This window comes from Xiphophorus couchianus, chromosome 8, assembly GCF_001444195.1.
Source record: "Xiphophorus couchianus chromosome 8, X_couchianus-1.0, whole genome shotgun sequence".
Lineage (NCBI taxonomy): Eukaryota > Metazoa > Chordata > Actinopteri > Cyprinodontiformes > Poeciliidae > Xiphophorus > Xiphophorus couchianus.
The window spans coordinates 28,533,309-28,553,688 of record NC_040235.1 but is presented as its reverse complement, the minus strand read 5'-3'; the positions used below and the strand labels follow the sequence as shown (position 1 = coordinate 28,553,688).

Sequence of the window (20,380 nt, the reverse complement as noted above, 5' to 3'; positions counted from 1 at the left end):
GAAATTAGGGGTTAGGGTTAACCTAAGTCACAGGGTGATTGGTAGGTGAGTGGAAACATATAATCCCTTCACTAACTTAGTCAGAAGAAAAACAAAAAAGAATATTAGAAAATAATAGAATCTAAATAAATGGGCAGACAGAGAAAATAAGAAGAGACAAAATGCAGAGGCAATATTTGAGAAACTATATCAGTGTATGAAGAAAATAAATAGAGTATGGAAAGTTTGAAATATATGGTGAAATCGAATGCAAAATGAGAAAAATTGTAAATAAATTGAGGAAACTAGTTAAACTAAGATTGAAAAATTAATTGATAAGTTGATACAGTAAATCACACTGTATAATCAAATCAGTTGTGACAGTCCTTGTATTTTATAATTTGGATGAAGTATTTAGCACATTACTCACTTTATCAAGCCATTTATTTATTTTTATATTGGTTCTCAATTTTGGCAGGATCTGTTGTCCGTAGAAACTAAATTCTTAAAGCTGAAAATGTTGAATTCTTCCTAAGCATGGGGCTGGATTTTCTCTGCTGCTTATAAGAACGAAATTCATAAACATCACTTATAAACAGCTCATTTGGCAGATTCACAATCTAATCCAATTTGAATAACTTTTGGACCAGTCTGTAAGTATGACTCACTGGTATGATTTGGCCCCAATCATTTGTTCAGTTAGAACTTAAGTCTAATGACTGTAAGGTATGATGAGAGGAACAAACATTTCTACAGGATCAGACACCAGCCATAGAAAAACACACCTGCTGAATGCTAATTCTGCTGCTGTGCCTCTATACCACAATCATGACAAATGGATTGGAAGTGTTCACAGAAAAACATCTTAGTGCACTAAAACACATCTCTTAGATTTTGTTTGAGAGTCATTGCTAGAGATGTAGATTTTGGCCTGGAAGCCAGGGCTGGTTTCTGAAGCAGCAGCTGCAGCCAAGCTCCTCAGACTGGGCAGAGTGGGCTCCAAGTGGCATTCAGGTGCTGGACGTCCAGATGTGCATCTGTTTGGCTGTCTGTAGCACGAAGACAATGTCAGGCCTCTGGACTGGGTCTGGGTTGATGCACATGCTGACCAGGTCACGTAGCTGGGGATAAGGTGGGATTCATTATCTTGTCAGTAACAGAGAACTGTGTTTTACACCAGAAAAAAATCCTGTTTCATTTCAAAGAACATTTTCAACAAATGTGTATCTATTATAATAATGTTATAAACCCATTTGTCCAATTTTTTTCAGTGAAATGAGTTAAGAACAGCTAAATATGTAAAAACAGCACTAAGCAAAGACAGTTCTACAGCTCTCTGATCTGGGTGGGGTCTGGAGCTTGAAGTGGCAAGAATCAGCTAATCCAGTTTTTTCAAAAGTACCCAGGATTCTGTTTTAAAGCTTCCAACTGAAATTTAAACTAACAGATAAAACCCAACAGAGTAAACACAGAGGAGTTTGTTCAGTCTGAGTGAAGACTTGTCAGTTCTCAGTTTTTCCCTTTTGAAACATCACATGACAAGTTTATGTGTACAAAACCATTCATACACAAGGGCTCTAAAGGAAACCAAATGAGCAAATATAAGGAAGTTACATACAAAATACATCAAAGGACAATAGTGAAAGAAAAAAAGAAAAATGTTAATATAATTAAGGAAGCAGCTTTTTATCCCATCCCATCTCCTGCTGTCATAATTATCACAGTTAGAATAAATGCACCTAACTGTGGACACCATTTGTATTTAGCAGCAGAGACTAAAATCTGTGATGTACAAATCCTGTGAACACATCTCAAACCAATAAACATTTACACATCTACTTGAATAATCACTGTTGAAGGAAAATGGAAGACAAGTTGGGTATTAGACAAAGTAGTTTACCTTCTTGGAGTAATGGTCAGATGGGAGTGGAGGGTAGTCACACTGCTCAATCTTTTGACAAAGGGACAAAAGGTCCATTTTGTCCCCATAAAATGGACTCTGTAGTGCAGCCATCTAGAGACAGAGGGAGCCAGTGAGTCAATGACACAAAATCCTGCCAGAAAAATCAAGAAGCACATTTTCTCATGGTGAGTAGGGCCTGATCACTGCACCCTATGCCCCTTTATGAAGTGTGTACTCAATCAAAGTGAACAAGGGTTCGAATTCACATTCACATTGGATCTGTTTAGGCATCTGTGCTGCTAAAAGGCACAACTACAACAACAACAAAAAGGGATTTTAAATGTACAGTATAGGCATTTTTGTTTCCCGAAGTCATTGCTGGCTGTTCAAAAATGTTTTTTATGACTTGTTTAAGACTGAGCATAATTCTATGTATTCTCACATGTTCAGTAGAGCAAAACAAAAATTATTTCAATGCTTTACATTTGAAACAGATTACTTTTTTACAACAAACACAACTTGCTCTGTGAGGATTGCCATATTTCCAATGGCAACTATGATGATTTTATCCAAAAATACGCATTAAAATATACATTCAATTTAAAAGTTTTAAAGGCAATTCATCTAATTAAGGTATGATTACATTCAGCTGTTACTCCAAAAGAGCCACGTCTGATTATGTATAGTTGTAGTGACAATTTTTTTTATAATAAATTCATAAGGAGCACTCTGACATCCCCCCTGAGAAGAAAACATTTGTTTCAAAATCATGATATCTCTAAAGAAAATAAGAACCAAATATCTTTCTTTTCCACTCACAAAAAATAAAGAAATTAATTTCAAAATTTTGTATCAAGTTTTTCCTATAATAACTTTCTGAAAACAAAATTCAATACAAATATCAATACCATTTCCTCTTGCATTTGTAACATTTTGTTTTACTTTCCTCACAGTTAGTTTGTGACTATTCTTTTTATTTCTTCCTTTTTCTGCTCAGTTTATCATATCAAATCTTTTTGTTACTGACGTGTGCTTTATATTATTTTTTATTACAGTATTTTCCGCACTATAAGGCGCACCACATTATAAGGCGCACCTTCAATGAATGGCCTATTTTAAAACTTTTTTCATATACAAGGCGCACCGCATTTTAAGGCGCATAGAATAGACGCTACAGTAGTGGCTGGGGTTACGTTATGCATCCATTAGATGCGCTAAAGGGAATGTCAACAAAACAGTCAGATAGGTCAGTCAAACTTTATTAATAAATTACAAACCAGCGTTCTGAAAACTCCGTTCATTCCCAAAATCAATAAACAGCTGTTTTATTATTTTCCCTGAGGTAACGTAAGTGACGTGGTATTTTCGTGACACAGTTTATCTTTTAACAACAGCAAGGTATAACATATAGTGGAGGGGAAGTTTTCCTCGATTCAATAAACACGTAAAAAACAGTCTGATAATGTTACGGTAAATCAAACGTTAGTGCCATCACAATATATATCCACTTCCGCTATAACCATTGATTCGTTCATGTTAAATTCTCTGGCTGCTGCTCTATTCCCGTGTTCTACTGCGTGACTGATCGCCTTGAGCTTAAACTCTGCATCGTAAGCGTGTCTCTTAATAGGAACCATTTTGGGGTCTTTACACAAAACCCAGAGTGCACCGCGCGCTTCTTCTTCTACGGGGGAAAATGAAGTCGGCAGCTGCTTACCGTAGTTGCGAGACCTGTTGTGGCTCAATATTGGTCCATATATAAGGCGCACCGGATTATAAGGCGCACTCTCGGCTTTTGAGAAAATTGAAGGCTTTTATGTGCGCCTTATAGTGCGGAAAATACGGTAATTCTCAATAAAGACAAAAAATTGCCATATTTCCACCTTTCAAAATGTCACATGCAGTGAGGAATTGTGGGTAATGTACTTCACCGAGATCCGACTGGATGCAAGCTAACCAGAAGTGCAGAAATACGACCCAAAAGAAATGGGGCGAAGGCCAGATGTGGAGAATTGGGACAAACTACACAGTCAAATATTTCAACATGAATGTGCATTTGAATGACACAAGGGTGGTACAAGGTTGAAGCAGTGGTGCCCAAAGTCGGTCCTTGAGGGCTGGCATCCGAAACCTTTTAGTTCCCTCCCTGGTGGTAGTAACAACCTTTTCAGGATGTCAATGTTTTTCTTAGGCCTCTAATGAGCTATCATTTGACCCAGGTGAGTTAAACCAGGGAGAGAACATGCAAGATGCTGGCCCTCAAGGATCGACTGTGGGCACCACTGTCTAAGTTTTTTTAAAGTTTTTTTTAACAAGAGTCAAGGGTGCGAGTATTGGGGCAGCTAGGGCATAGGAGCCTTTATAATTGTTCTCAGTGTTATAGGAAGATGTTTATTACATATGAGAGGAACTAAATGTTCTTCCAGGAATATTCATTTCAAGGCTGAGGCATGATCTATGTACTCAGATTTCAGTTAGACTTTGTAAAGAAGGCAAGTAGCAAAACAGAATGAAGCTGTGAGAACATTATCAACACTATCCAGCCTGGCACAACATTTGACGTTTACTGGCCAATCAGATCCTCTGACACACTCCAGAAGGTCAGTCTAAGGTCAGTCTCTGCATATTAATAGTGAACAATGGCCCAGCATTCTAATATAATTGAAGGAAGTGAATGAAAACAGAGGTCTCTATTCATACACAGGAGGCAAGCATCAACATGAGAAGAAGTCCATCTGTTCCACACTGTCACCAGGTGGTGGAAGCTAAAATCTTTCCACCACCACATTTTTGGATGCACAGAAGACATTACTCCCTGCTGCTTCAGGCAGCTCATTTCAGACAGCTTGAGAAAATGATCTGCACATAACTGGTGGGGTTAAAATACAACAAAGATGTCCGTTACATTAAGTTGGCTCATGAAGTGAGCTTATATTTAATCTGTTTTACTTGAACACAGAGCAGTTCAGGCAAAGACGCAAACAGTCAGTTTTCACATTTCTGCTGGTGAAAAGCCAACTATGGAAGACAATGGACTGGGCTCTAGGCGGTGTCTGTGTTGAAGACATCCAGTAATATAAGAAGATTTGTCATTTGATCTTCCACACATTTTATAAAGCAAAGAGTGAGAAATCCCAACGGCTTCCATCATGGCATCACTGTGGGAAATCTTTGCATCATTATTCATTGTAAGGAATACCAGTTCAGTTGCAAAGCAAGAGAAAGCTTTCTTTAAATGTACAGAAGGTAATCCCAGAGCGCTTCACATGGGAGAAACATTACATCCAACCACAGCTGCTAATCTCAGGACTGAACAGAATAAACCACTGTTAGCTTCCTGCACCAGTTAGGAAAGTAGTACAGACAGGTTCATATAGACCCCTTTTGTCACATCAGTTTTGACTACATCAGGTTTAAAACCTAATTTGACATTTTCAGAAAGACGAAAATACTCTTCCAGACAGACTTATAGGAACAGTGAATATGCCCACCAAGCTTTAGTTGCTAGGCTTCTGATGCCTAAATGAAGTTGGCTGTTACATCTGAACCAATGTTCAGTTTAAACTTTGCAGTAAATCAATATGTTTCACTAAACACTACAAGAACCATCTGTTCACTTTCTAGTGTTTTTGTCAATACTTCCTCACAATCTCTGAGAAAATAAAGAAAAAATAAAAACAACTGCCACTAATGGTGGCTGCTTACCATTAGTGGCAGTTGAATGGTCCGCTGCTTACCTTGGATAATTGAAGTAGGCTGTTTTACTGTCCAGCAGGCATATGAGATCAATCTTTCAGGTAGTGGTTGATATTGTAGCAGTCCCATTGAACAGTCAGTGAGTTCCAGCTGCTATTAGCTGCTGGATTACTCTTCAATTATCCATCCATTGACCATAAGCATTTTCATTTCAAGGTCACGGGAGGCTGTTGGTGAAAGGTGGTAAACTAGCAAGTTTACCACAGAGCAACCAGTTCCTACCGGCAGGAGCTCTGGGAGCAAGCCACTCTGCAGTTATCACTTAGACAGGAAAATTTCTCTTTGAAAACTGCATCAGGAAAAGCAGATGTGCAGACATGATGCTTTCAAGTCAGCTAAAATCTTTCCACCACCACATTGTTGGATGTACAGAAGACATTACTCCCTTCAGGCAGCTCATTTCATATAGCTTGTAAAACCTGTTTTATTCCTAAAGAAATCAGCAACCTCCTCTTTGTAAATCAAAACAAAAATGAATAAAGAAACATTCCCACAATGAAATAAATAGAAGTGGGCTGGGCCATCATCTGTTGTGATGTTTAGATATCAGCATATTTGATTGTGATAACTAGTAGTGAAAATCCTGACAGTTTTATAACTAGCTGATAAAATCTGTAGTTCTATACAGTCTGTTTTGAGTGAAACAATTTTTTTCCACTGAAAGTCTAACATTTCCTGCTGCAGAAGATGTCCCTCCTTTTTTTATTTTTTACAACAGTTCATGTCTCTTCATCTAAAAGAACAAAGGAAAGCACTATGCCCCGTCTTTCAGTGTTTAACTCTGTCTCTCTCCTAGACAAGCTATTGGCTGGATAACTTAACATTGGTAAGAAAAGAGAGCCAAAGTGATGGCTAATCATGGTTCAACCAGCCACATTAATTGAATTTAGTTTTTAAGCAAATATTTAGCTTAATTTTTTTTGACAAATGAATCAGAATCTACCATGCATAGGTAAAGTATTTTTTTAATACTTAAAAATATACTGTTTTTTTTGTAAGTTGTCATGTTCTGTGTTTTCTGTGTATTTATTTAGAGTTTTCTGTGTCCCCGAGTCTTCGTGTTGTCCTGTCTTCCCCTTGATTGTTCCCAGGTGTGTCTCGTTCTGTGATTACCCGCTGTGTATTTAACTCCACCTGTGTTCCTTGTTCCTCGTCGGGTCCTTGTCAATGCGTCTTATGTGCGTTCAGTCCTTCGTGTTGTCCAGTCAATTTACCAGTTGCTACCGGCGTTGAGCCCTGGCTTCTGCTCAGTCGTGCTGCCTGGTTGTTTGTGGACTATTTTGGACTAATTTATCATTAAAACCGTCATTTCTCACGTTACCTGGGTCTGCTGCGTCTGCCTCACCACCTCACACCCGCAAATTCATGACATAAGTGTTTAGGGATACAGTCTACCATAGAGATGAAGGTGTATGTAAGTATGGATCTGAGACAATCAAACAAAATGATTAAATATCTTTTCTATAGACCAGGCTAATTTTGCAGACACCAAAACCCTGGTTTGTCCAGATCATGGTTATGGCAGCTCACCTCATACAGAAGACAACCCAGGGACCAGATGTCTGATTTGAAGTTGTATCCATTCTCATGGATCCTTTCTGGTGACATGTAGTAAGGGGTTCCCACTGTGAAGGTGGAAGGAAAGTTAGAGTTTGGTTACTGCATAATCTTCAGCATCGAGAGAAGAGTTGCGTTCTAGAAAATAAAACTTACTAAAATAACAGTAAAGGAAGACTTCAGAAAAATGTCTACAAACTGTCTATATGCTTGTTTTAATAACACTAATTTCAAACTGCCACTTCAGTAAAATACATACACATTGCATTCATGTACAGCAGGTACTAGAATTTGTTTAGTGTGGGTGTGTTACCTAAAGAATGTGCTGCTGTGGTTTTAGAGCTGAAGAAGCGTCCTAATCCAAGATCTCCCAGTTTTACCTCCCCTGTGGCTGTTATGAACACATTGGCTGGCTTGATATCTGTTTACACACATCCAAACCTCTTTCAGATCCAGAACATAATTCATTATAAATATGTACATTCAAATTACAAGAGATATACAAAGACAGTTTTACAATATAAAGACATTTTTTCCCTTTTTCAAGATGGAAATCGTCTTTGTTAGGTAATCAAGGTAAACATTACACTGGTCTATACTTCAAAGCGAGTATAAATGAACACTCTACTTGGCAGGGGACATAGGGCTGAATGAAAGGGACAAGTCAACACCATCACTGCTGATCAGTTTGCTTACTTGTAGAGGCTAAGATGTTCCTAATATTTATGACATTTTATCAGTATAGTAGCACATTTTAGCAATAATAGCATTTTTCTTTTTTTGTATTTCTTCACTTAAAAAATACTTTGATATTCCTGATGCATAAACAATTCTCTTTATGCATGGTCTCCTATAATAAAAGAAGTTGAACAAGTGGCAGCAGAAACCAGATTCATAACCCATAGCCTTTGACCTTCACTCTGACATTAAATCAAACTAAACGTTAGCTGTTTTTGGTCAGTAGAGACTCTTTATATTGCTTCTGTTTGCTAGTCAAAATAATGAGAGAGAGAGTAATGTGAAATATTATTTATTAATTTCTTCAAAGTTTGACATCTCATACACTAAAGGTGCATTCCTACCAATCCACTTTAATCCAAAAGTCCATTCGCCAAGAAAGTCTGGTTAATCTGGAGAGGTGTGAATTTGTAATGGAACTCTGTTTCGGACCAAAACAGTGAACTTTGGTCCTACAAACTCTGGTGCATTTATAATGCATATGTGAACGCCAAGTGGACTGGACACTGCTCCAAAAGCAGGAAGTGGACTACATTCTGGGTTAATACAACCAAAACAAATGCGCATATCTATCGCTGGTGGGAGAAATGTCTATATAGTCTTTTAACAAAGACAGAAGGGAGATCCTCCAACCTATAAAATTTATTTTTGTTTACATTTTGTGAGAAGGACGTTTCAGTGCTTTCAGTTGCTCAGTGTCTTCTTCAGAACTTTTCATGTCGTTTCCTTCAGAAGGTCCTGGTGTAGCTCCACTACAGGTGATGGGGGGGAACATGTTTTTTTTCAAATGGTTTGGATTGTTTGACAGTGACCAAAACAGTGAACTGAAAATTAAACATATGTTTGGTCCCCAAACAAACAGAATCTACCAGACTATCAGGGGGGGAAACACCTCACATTACCATGTCCTATAAACAATCTTATGAAACTCCATTAAATCTGCTGATGGGTTCATCCATGTTAAATAGAGGCACACCTCTGGATATATTTCAATATCGACCATGTTGGCTCAGCTACACAAATTAAGCACCGTTATCTTTCACTTTCTAAAAACAGTTATTGATTTGTCTTTTTAACTGAGAGATCTTAACATTTATACGATCAGTGGGCCCATGTACATAGAGACAGACATGAGGTGTGCATGCTGAAAATGCAACCTGGGGAATGAATGAATCTGTACACAGCTGTTTACCCCGGTGCATGACTCTGCGTGAATGCATGTGCTCCAGGGCACTGCACAACTGTACAAAATATTTCCAGATCGTCTTCTCTGGTATCAGCCGTCGCTTTTTCTTGAAGTGCTGCAAGGATATAAGAAATAATACATTCAAGAATATATTAATTCTATTCTATTCTAAATCTAGGTGAACCAAAAATGTTTATAGCTTCAGTGCTGTGCATTGAGAGATTAGACAAGAACTATAAGTAGCTGCTTTTTACGTGGGAAACATGAAATAAACCAGGTTCACTGAGGCACCAAGCAAAGCTCTGGAATTGCTGCTACAAACTCGAAGCTTTTGATACTTGATACATGTAGAGAAGAATGACCAGTATTTACATGTAAAGATAGGAAGTGGCAATGCAACAACTGTTCATAGGTCATGAAGTCAGACTGTTGCACACACACATCTGTATATTCTTGCCTTCGTTGTGGCATTTCTAGTTTTCTTTTCTACTAACATACATGTAAGTAAAATGGAAATACTGTCATGGTTGTTGTTTCACATTTACACATAAAAAGGTATCTAATTCCATGCAACAAAACTTAATTGTGGATGAAAGTTTTTACTTTCTGTGCAATCTGATGTTTACAGTGACCTGTATCTGACCTTTATCATCTGAGAAAGATCTCCAGCATCTGCCAGTTCCAGAACAATGTTCAGCTCATTGTCTTCGATAAAAGAGTCCAGGTACTTGATTACATTAAGGTGATTCAGTTGCTGCAACACACAAACAGGAAGTGCATGCTTCAATGTAACATTTTTATCTTTAGCTAGCATTTAGCTACCCCCAGATACAGATGTGACATCTGAAGCCAGGTTTTGATGTTGTGTCAGATAAAAAGTGTGTCAGATGAAACCCCCACTGAAAACCACGTGACTGACAACAAACGATGCTTCGTATTACCTGGTGACTGCTTCATTGAATGTCGGTTTTCAAAATAAAAGCGCGATGAACCATGCTGCTTCATGGGTTGTTGTAGGTAATTAGGTGGCGCATCAGAGGAGAATATTTGTCTTCAGGAGTGGTCAAAATAAAAGGAAAATTGACCAACATATTTGCTGTGTATTGATGATGGCACTCATCAAAATACAATATTTGTTACTAGTTATCGCAATTGGTGAACACGCAGGTTCTGGCAGTAAGCACCTAATGGCGCCGAGGAGACCCCGGCTCTCATTTTACCCCCCAGCTGCACGGTTGGTGCAGTCATGTGGGAGATTGCAGACATCGTGAATAGAGCCTCACGGAAGAAACCAGATCCAGATAACAGGCCTCCAAATAGGACCTGTCCCCCCACTTCTGTCCGTTCTCAACTTATTCATTGGTACCATTCTGCCACGTTTTCGGCTCACCCTGGAACCATATCACTCATTGTTCATCGTTTCTGGTGGCCATCCTTGCACAAGGACTTGAAAGAGTATGTCCTCGCCTGTCAAGTGTGCACTCGTAATAAACCATCCCATCAGCCACCTGCAGGCCTTCTCCAACCTTTGAAGGTTCCCAAGCATTCTTGATCCCACATCGCAGTAGATTTTTTACCAGACTTCCCACGTCGCAACGCATGATCACTATTCTAACCATAGTTGACCATTTCTCCAAAGCATGTCACCTTGTCCCTCTCAGAAAGCTTCCTTCTGCATTCCACTGCTCAGCTCCTCATCAAGCATGTTTTCTGGCTGCATGGTATTCCTATGGAGATCCTGTCTGATTGTGGACCACAATTCATCTCACAGGTATGGAAACAGTTCTGTCTCGCCCTCAACACTAAAGTTTGTCTCTCATCTGGTTATCACCCCCAGTCAAATGGACAGACAGAGCATATGAACCAGGAGCTTGAATCAACTCTCCGCTGTTTGTCATCCTCCAATCCGTCTGATTAGAGTAAATTTCTATCCTCGGTAGAATACGCTCATAATTCTCACACCTCAGCAGCCACAGGTCACTCCCATTTTGAGATCTCACTAGGTTACCAACTGCCCCTCTACCCGGAGGACAAGAAGGATATTTATGTAACCTCAGCCACCACATCCGATGGTGTAGATGCATTTGGTCCAACACAGTTACCGCCCTCCAGCGCACTGCCGACCAGAACCATCGCTTCGTCGATCGTCGCCATATACTGGCTCCCAAATACTCACTGGGACAGAAGGTTTTTCTGTCTTCTAGGGATATTCCCTTAAGATCCATCTCGAAGAAGCTCACTCCACGCTTCATTATATGTCATTGAGTCAATCATCAGCCCCACAGCTGTTCGCCTCTGACTTTCCCCTAATCTCCATGTCCACCCTATGTTCCATGTCTCCCAAATCAAGCCGGTTATCACCTGTTTTAGAGTAAATCTGCATGTGGGTCAGAAGAGTAACTAAACTGCAGTGTTGTGCTTGCCTACTGAAAATTCAACATAGTGTTTGTCTGTTGTTCTCAGATTGTTTCTGTAGGAAATTTCATTTCAGTCAAAAATCAATTTGTGCAGTTTTTTTATGCACTTGTTAATTAATTTTATCAAATGAATACATTAGCATGGGAGGACTTTACCTTTAGCAGATCAATCTCTTTAAGGCAGTCCTGGCGAGCCTTCACATCCATCATCTCAAAAATCTGCAGTGGAAAATTTGTAATGGTCTTTTCTTACAGAGATATAACAGCATTCAAGTTAAAGAGATGTCTAAGAGATGTTTAAATGTTTTAAATAGATTTTAAATAAATCTATTTAAAAACATTTTGTCCATATTTTGTGAAATCACAACATTATTTTGCACCATAAAATCTTCAGTTTTATACAGATATTAGCCCACTGGCAGCAGCTGGCTTACTAACCACCAGTAGAAGATTGTTCTGAAGCCCTATTGGAGCACTATACCTGAACTTTTTTGAGTGCAACCAGCTGTCCATCCAGCAGGTATGTGGCTTTATAGACCTCACTGAACTGACCACGACCAATCTTCTTTTCAATGCGGAAGTTTGCCATAGTGCAGAAAAACTGAAGGCTTGATACATTTCTCTGTTCAAGGAAAGGATTAGGGGAAAAACTGTCAAACTCAAATGGCAGAAAAAGAAATTTTACAGCATTAACAAAAGCTGTGTAATACAATTTTAAAAAAAGTCAGTTCCAGATCGACAAGTAGTGGTCGATCTGGAACCAGCTTAGAAGTTTCAGGATAATTTGTAGTAGCATTGATGCTATATTGTAGCATTGTAGTATCAATGTAGCATACTACAATGCTACATTGTAGCATTTAGTGAAAAATAATGATAGTGGTCATAATAACATGGTTAATGGGTTTGGATAGAACAGTCGATGATTTAAGCAAAAATTCAGTTTGTGAGGATTTTGTGTTTTCTACAAGAAGTTACAACTTTTATAAACAAAGGGTTCCTCTCTTCTGAAGGCACTCTGATATCACCTAACAATAAACATAACAGTCAGATTTCTCACCTGATCCTCCTGAGCAGCAAGCATGCACAGGATGTTGTGATTGTCCAAAGCAGGGTGGTTGTTGTTTTGTGCTTCCATGTCAACACACACTCATCTGCAACAAATAATAGCTGATTATTTAACAGTTGCACAGCATTTTATTTGACAAAAATTAGGGGTGCACCGATTTATCGGCTGATTTTTACATGTGAAACCGATCTTATTCATCGATGTTATCAACCTCTGCAAAGGTCTCAAAATCAACCACTTTGCTTTTCTTTTCTCCTGTGAGAGAGGTTTTACTGGCAAACCGCTCAACCAGGTCATGTCTGCACATTTACAGTTTACAATAGTCACCCCATTGTTGCCTATTCAGCAACTTTCTTGATATATTGAGCAACATTTCAGACAAAAACTGGTATCGGCCAAAATCGGAATTGGTAAGTTAGGCTTTAAAAGATCGGTAATTGGCAATCGGTCAGAAAACTGCAATCAGTGCACCCCTAAAAATATGACAAAACACAAAATTAACCTTGAAGCATAAAAGAATAGTTTGGATGAACTGGGGAAGAGGTCAAACAGGGATAAGCGTCTATGTCTAATTTTCCTGCTTTCATCTGCCTTTTATTCTCTGTTAAACCCACATGTACTTGAAGTTTGTGCTATCCATCTCTGTGGAATCCTCTAGCATATTTTTAATATGACCGTGTGCCTACAGAAGGTCCCTGAGGTGTGGAAAATGTCCTGCATTGTTAGGATGCCGAAGACGCAATGACCCCGTGGCTCCGAGGACTAAGTCCGTAGTACTGACCTCTCACGTTGTGAAGACCCAGGAGGCAGCTTCAGCCCCTGTTCCAGTCACACTTGGACCCCTTGAGGTTTGCCTACCAACCCGAACTTAAAAGTTAAGGATACCATCATCTTCCTGCTCAAGTGTGCATACACTCACTTAGACCAGTCTGCAAGCACAATGAGAATTATATTTTTATACTTCTCTGGTGTATTCAACACCATTCGTCCGGCCCTACTAGGTCAGAAGTTGATGGCGATGCGGATGAACCCCACCTTGTGTCCTGGTTTGTGTACTATCTATTGTGAACCTGCTGTTGCAGGTGTCAACAGTTTTATCAGCAACACAGTGGCTTCACAAGGGACTGTTCTCTCTCCCTTCCTCTTCACCCTTTATACTACTGATTTCAGCTATTGAGACTTGTCACCTATAGAAGTTCTCCAATGACTCAGCTGTTGCTGGCTGTATCGGTGATGAGCTTTGGTTGGTGATGAGGTTTAGTACAGGGTTGCTGTAGGCAGCTTTGTCACATGGTGTAGGCTGAACCACTTGCAACCCAAGCCTCTATGTTGGTCGCCTTTCCCAGCTCCAAAGCTTCTACGTCCAAAACATGCCACAAGCTCTCCTGGTGCCGTAGCCCTGCATGCGTCAAGCTCCTAGTCCAGTGCTACAGTCCGCCACTGGCTGAAAGGCCAGCCTGGAGGCTCTTTGACCCTCTTTGTGGCTTCCTCCGTCCTCATGGTCGACCTCCAGACTTCAAGTTGCTGCTCCGCCAGGGCACTTCAAGGTACCTTCTCCAAAGGCGTCTTCCAAAGTATCTGCTCTTTCGTTGCCAGACCAGCAGACTCTTGCCTCCTTCATCACCAGGCTATCATACTCTTGCTTGCATTATGAACATAGCTTTGTTTTTGTTTTAGTTCTAATCCTCCTTCCCAGAAGCCCTATGCCCACACTGGCTTGGTTGTTTTTGTCTCTCTCGCCACCTTTGCCATTTTCTCTCTCCCTCTCCTCAGTCTGCCTCGTGTTCCTCTCACTCACACTAGTGCACTCATCAGCCCAGGTTATTGAATGAAGCATTGTCATGTCAAACACTATGTAAAAAAGTTTTGTGATGGAAATGAGGAAACAATGCTCAAATTTAAGTGTTTCAGAACATCAAACCAATTTAAATATGTAAAGATAACACAAGTAAACACAAAATATAGTTTTTAAATGAGACAAAAACTCCAAACCCAACTAGCCCTGTGTGGAAAAAGTGATTGCACGCATCACCTTTCGCTCAAAATGGATGAATTGGAAGATGCTCTTGCTGAGCAGGTTCGCCTGTAGTACCATTTATTTTATCCCTCTATGAGGCTCATTTTCAGCAAATAATGCTCCAACGTGAGTGTCCAATGACCTTTTATCTGAGAAATGTCAGTTAATAGAATGGAATGCAAATAATAATAGGAGGATGAAACATAACATAGCATGGACACCAGTCAGGCTGCATGGAGCAGCACTAGAGAGCATGAATGACTTGATTGATACAAATTAAAAATGAATCTGTAAAGGAAGGGAAGGGACTCTGCTTGTGACTCTATTGCGACACTGATCTAAAAGAGGCTTTTATCTGTTACTAACTGCCAATGAGTCACTCATGTCCGGCAGTGGCTTACATTAGGCAATGACTACTGTCCATTAGGCATGAATTCATTCATGTGGTTGAATGAATTCCTGAATGCTCAGAAGAAGGCTCAAGAAAATGCATCACCCCCTAAAAGAAAGACATTTAAAAATTACATATAACAGTTATCCTGTGCATAGTCTGGTGACAGATTAATTTTCAATAGCACTTCTTTTGAGTGTCATTAACTGTCACACACATAGCACTGCTACTGTATGTTTCTATTCTATTCTAACCCTATCCTCCAACATTTTATACAGATCACAGCATTAAAGAAACAACAAACACAATTATACACCATCTGTGATGAACTGATCATCATCCAGTCCTAGTCACTATCACAACAGCTCCCCTTTGAACAGTACAGGCTTCACTGGAACTGAACTTTCTCCAATTATGTTTCTGTTATTGGAACCTCAAGACTTACTGAAAACTCCAAAGTCAAACTTCCCATAATTCATAAACTCAGACTTAAAAATACAAACTGTGAGAAAATTGTGGTAACTGTTGAATATCAGTTCATTAAAACAAGTCTATTCTTGACATGGTTTTAGATCAGAGTATTGTATGTTTCTTACAGAAACTTAGTCTGACACTTAGTTTTGACAAAATACCACCTTGTTTCAGGCCATACCTCGTAACTGTTTCAGGAACTGGTTAGTCAGTTTGTTTGTGGATCGAATTAAATGGCAAACCCCTGCTGTTTCACTTGTCACATTTTCTTGTTTTAGGATTTTATTGTGTTTGCAATTTATTGGAGGGTCTTTTTTCTGATGGACCCAATTTTCCCTTGTCTGGTAACAAGGTAATATTTTAATCTCTCCAAATAGTTTCAACCATAATAAACCATTGTCTATAATGCCAAAAACCAACACAGTGGATTATGTGTTCTACTTTACCACAGGAACACGACACTTATCCATTCACTGGGAGTGTCCAATCCAGTGTCAAGTGTCATGTCCAAATGAACTTTAATGACATGTATAAGAAACCTCATTATTGAGTTCGGCAGAAAGACAAGGATATTACCAAGTGGGCCGAGTCATTTTAGGATGCAAACATGAGACAGTACACATCCACTAGAACATTTAATAAAGTTTTTATTTTTAAGTAATAAATAAATAATGTAATTTTGTTCCTAGTTACAAAGCTTGGTTAGAGTAACAAGCCAATCACAACTCTCTCCCCCATTTATTTCTAGTTGTATTTTTGATCCAGCCACTGTTTCATATAAACAGATTAAGAAAATAATCAGAATTTATGTATCAGAATCACAAACATCATTTACTTGTTTATTCATTGTAAGGCTTCATGTTGTTTTCACATTGCCTGTTTTACATAATGTCCACTTTATTGACGCATGAGACGAACAGTTGGGAATGCCTCAGTGCTTCATGGTGAAGCTTCATTTCACCATCACTAGTTGTATTTTATTTCTTGTGGCTAGTCCTTTTCTTTAGCTATTTTAATTCAATTATTCTGTGTTCTTAGTCTTTTCTGGATTTTGATTTATTTCAGTTCACTTCTTCTTAGTGTTTATGATTATTTCTTATTTCTAGTTCTTCTAGTTTAATTATGTTTCTTTAGTCTAATTATTCTTTAGTGTTAGATTTATTTTCTAGTCCTCTGTGCACTCTCCCTCACCCCTGCACCTCTCTCAGTCTGCCTTCCTCCTCTCTCCCCTCACACCTGTGATCAGGCTGCCAATCAGCCTAGTTCTGTGTTTTAGCAATCAGTAATCTACCTCCCAGTATTTAAGCTCCTCTCTCTAACCCACTCCTAATGGTTCCTTCCATTCCTCCTCGTTTGGCTCTGTTTCTTTGTGTTCACATTCCTTGGATTTATTATTAGTTTCCTGGCCTGTTCTCTTGTGGAGCTTGTGAGTTTTTGTTCCTTATTCTTTATTGAACCTTTTTCATCATCACCTTCATGCCTCTGCAGTTCTGAATTTGGGTCCACCACCAATCAACAAACAGTTCATGACATATAATATCTAATATCAGTAACACTTTATTTGAAGGGGTGTGCATAAGACTGACATAACACTTTCATAACATAAATGACTCTTCATATATATTTATGAGTGTTGTCATGACGTGTCATTCGGCAAATAATGACATCTTTAATGCAAAGGTGCACTAAAAGTTGAAAGTGTCAACTTTGCATTATTCAGTAAATAAGGAAACTTTTAATACAAAATTTCATTAAAACCTGAATGAAAAGTCAACTAAAAATGTCAACTTTCCCTTAAAGGTGTTATTATTTACCAAATAACACTTCACGACAGTTATAGACATTCACAAAGACTCCTTTGGTGTTATGTGATGTTTATGACAGTTTCAAATAAAGTGTTACCCTAATTTAGGGAACATAGGTTGGAGAGTTTCTGATTTAAACATACTGTAGCTCTCACAAATGCACAAAACAAAATGATATTAGGATTAAACTCCCCAGTCTAATAGTGTTTATAAATCACAGAGAAGGACAGATTAGCAGCAACAAAGACATGATGAGTCCATGACTTTATATCAAGCTCCTGCAGTCACAGAGGACATCAGCTCCATGACACAACTGACACGTGACTAATTTTAGGCAGTTCTTTGACCTTAAATGCTCAGGCATTCTCAGAAACCACAGTTTGATCACCGCCCACCTTGCAGCATGCAAACTGAACTGATTACCACAAGCACGAAGCTGTGGAGGTGTGTTGTCAGCAGAGGTGCGTTTTCTATTATCCTGTCACATTTTACTTTGAACTACACACGTGCGTCAAAATATTTAAATGTATGCTGCATGCCCACGTAGTCTCTCAATAGAAGGACTATGAGAAACCTAATTGTATTAATTTAAATAGAACTTCGGACATTGTGAATCTCATAAATCCCAGTGGAATATTAAGCGGTTGCGTATAACTAATAGCCGACGTCCACTAGTTTAAAGCAGATAAGTTACACACACAATGCAGCCTGTCATCTCTTTCAGATGAGTCCGCAGCTTCCAGCAGCGAGCTAATGTTATCAGCTAGATCCGCTCCGTCAACATGTTAACTCACCCAAAACTCTGCTAGCTAGCTGCATGTCTTACCTAAGTCTTGCTGTCGGAGAACTAGAAATGTCGACAGTTTACATTGGTTCTAGTTGTCCAATTCTTCAAACGACAAATACCTCGAGCTCAGCCTGCGTGTTTGGCAGTAAGCCCATCTCGGGTATCCCGAGCCCAGCGAAGTTGTCAAACTTTCTGAATGAGAAGACCTATGAGCTGTGAAGTGATGAGGAGGAGATATGACAAGCGTTTCCTTCAAACTAGGTCAAACGTCGCCGCTCCCCGTCTCATCTGCCAGCTCCGACATGTGATATGGAGCTATTATCTAATCAATGAAAATCTTAACATACCTGAAAGCAGCTCAGGTTCAGTTAAACTTTTTTATAACACATATTTAGTAACTGTTTTTGTTTGAAATGATGTTCAAAGAGATACTTCAGGTTAAAGATGTCAAAAGTGAATGTGCCGATTAGGTCAATGAAACTGTTCTACGTTTATAACAAAGTATTGTTTTAATACTAATATTATTCATCTCCATCTCTTAAGTTCAAGTTTATATTTGCCAATATTGGAAATATTTTCTAGAATTTGTCACATCTTGTCTATTTAAGCATAAATATATATTTTACTGCGCAATCTCAGGGTTAAAATAATTTACTCAATAATTTTGGCTATCACCAAATTCCCTATCACCTTCCCATTTCACACTCCCGCTACATGAACCAAATGTAGTTCACACTTCGACCACAAGATGACACAAGATGACTGCTTATGTCTGTATGAGAGCCAGGGGCATATCAAATAACATTTGTAGCAAGGGCGTAGGTTTGGTCTAAGTTTTGGTGGGACCTTACAACTTACTGCGCCCCCCCAAGCCCCCCGCACCGACCATTTTTGACCAGTGGGGGGGCACAACATTGGCTTAATAACCCCCTCCCCCCAACCATAACCATAACTTGATCATACATCTTGTGTATACAACCAGATACAGTCATGCTCAGCAGATCAGTTCAAGAACACTTTACTTTTTAATAAATGTCAAACTCAGAAGGAGACGCGTTCACTTTCAGCACCATGGACCAAGCTTCCGTTCCGCGTGTGGCCAGCTGGCCGCTGCCTGGTGCAGCTAATCAAAGAACTAGATCCACATTCTTTGAGCCAATAGCGGCATGGGTCGTCATAGTTCAGAACAGCGAATTTTAAAATGAATGCTACCACTTCGTAGTATATTGAAATATTAAACTAATCAATGTAGATTTTCGTTTATTTATTTTGTTTTTGTTAAAAAATACATATGTTTTTTTTCTTTATTAATATGGCAAAAATTGGTCGGGACTATTTTATATCCCTTGAATATTGGTCGTGACATGTCACGACCGTCCATACCCAAACCTACGCCCATGATTTGTAGTATTCAATACCCTGACTGTATTCACCACAAAACAGATGTACAGGTAATTAGCTACACACTCCACAAGGGGTTGTATACATACACAATTTTATTCCATATATGTAGACATACCTGTATCAAATATCTGTATGTGCACCAGAATATTTCCTGAATCTTCATCCCTTTTTGCATCCCACTCTGATGAATTTGTAGGGGAGGCTGCCAAATTACGGGATATTTGCGGGAAAATACTAATACGGAAGCACAGCAGGAAAGGGGGTAAGCAAACAGTATTTTCCCTGCCAAAACGGGAGACTTCACAGGTATGGAAAACAACTTGGTAAAAAGGCAAGCACGTTGGTGAAATCATTAGAAAATGGAACAAGCTCGATGACTGTTTATGTCTGGTGGACTGAGGCTCCATGCAAGATCTTGACCTTGTCTATATTTTGCTTTGTTTTCTGACAAAGCAGAATATAGGTCAGTATCAATTGTTTATCGTGAATGTCAGTATCAATTGTTTTTCAATTTATTATACCCTTTTTTGTTATATTTGTTATGGTTCAAGCAGTATTCAATTGAATTGTCAAATTATGTGATTATACTAACCAAAAATGAAAAGTTAAAACACTCTCCAACAATTGTCTTGTAAGCTCTAATTGGCTAACACAAGGATCATTAAGTCTTCTGCTATGGAGCTATGGAAAAAGCACGGTCCCCTCAGAGCTTGCACTTTGTCTTTGACACCTTCAGAAGCAACTGATCAGCTGACCTGAGGGAGCGGGAAGGTGTGTAAGAATGTAACAGCTCAGACAGATAGGGAGGGGCAAGGCCATTAAGAGCTTTAAAAACAAAGAAGATTTTAAAATGAATCCTAAAATGTACTGGCAACCAGTGAAAGGAAGCTAAAAGAGGGGAAA

General features: G+C 39.0%; 1 protein-coding gene across 3 annotated transcripts; it reads right to left on the bottom strand.

The window, feature by feature from the left end:
• Positions 1-405: 405 nt before the first annotated feature.
• nek6 (NIMA-related kinase 6) lies at positions 406-18,408 on the bottom strand. 3 transcript variants are annotated; one of them, XM_028024711.1, is made up of 11 exons: positions 18,113-18,408; positions 13,384-13,531; positions 12,594-12,687; positions 12,018-12,158; positions 11,693-11,755; positions 9,763-9,873; positions 9,126-9,234; positions 7,509-7,616; positions 7,169-7,263; positions 1,880-1,993; positions 406-1,100 (listed from the first exon to the last, which is right to left on the bottom strand). In XM_028024711.1, exons 3-11 carry the CDS (start codon positions 12,669-12,671, stop codon positions 990-992), a joined length of 930 nt encoding a protein of 309 aa, XP_027880512.1. In that variant the 5' UTR covers positions 12,672-12,687; positions 13,384-13,531; positions 18,113-18,408; the 3' UTR covers positions 406-989. The 3 variants fall into 3 exon arrangements, with proteins under 3 accessions (XP_027880512.1, XP_027880513.1, XP_027880511.1); XM_028024712.1 differs by lacking the exon at positions 13,384-13,531 and having other exon boundaries at positions 18,193-18,408; XM_028024710.1 differs by lacking the exon at positions 13,384-13,531 and having other exon boundaries at positions 18,113-18,406.
• Positions 18,409-20,380: the final 1,972 nt, after the last annotated feature.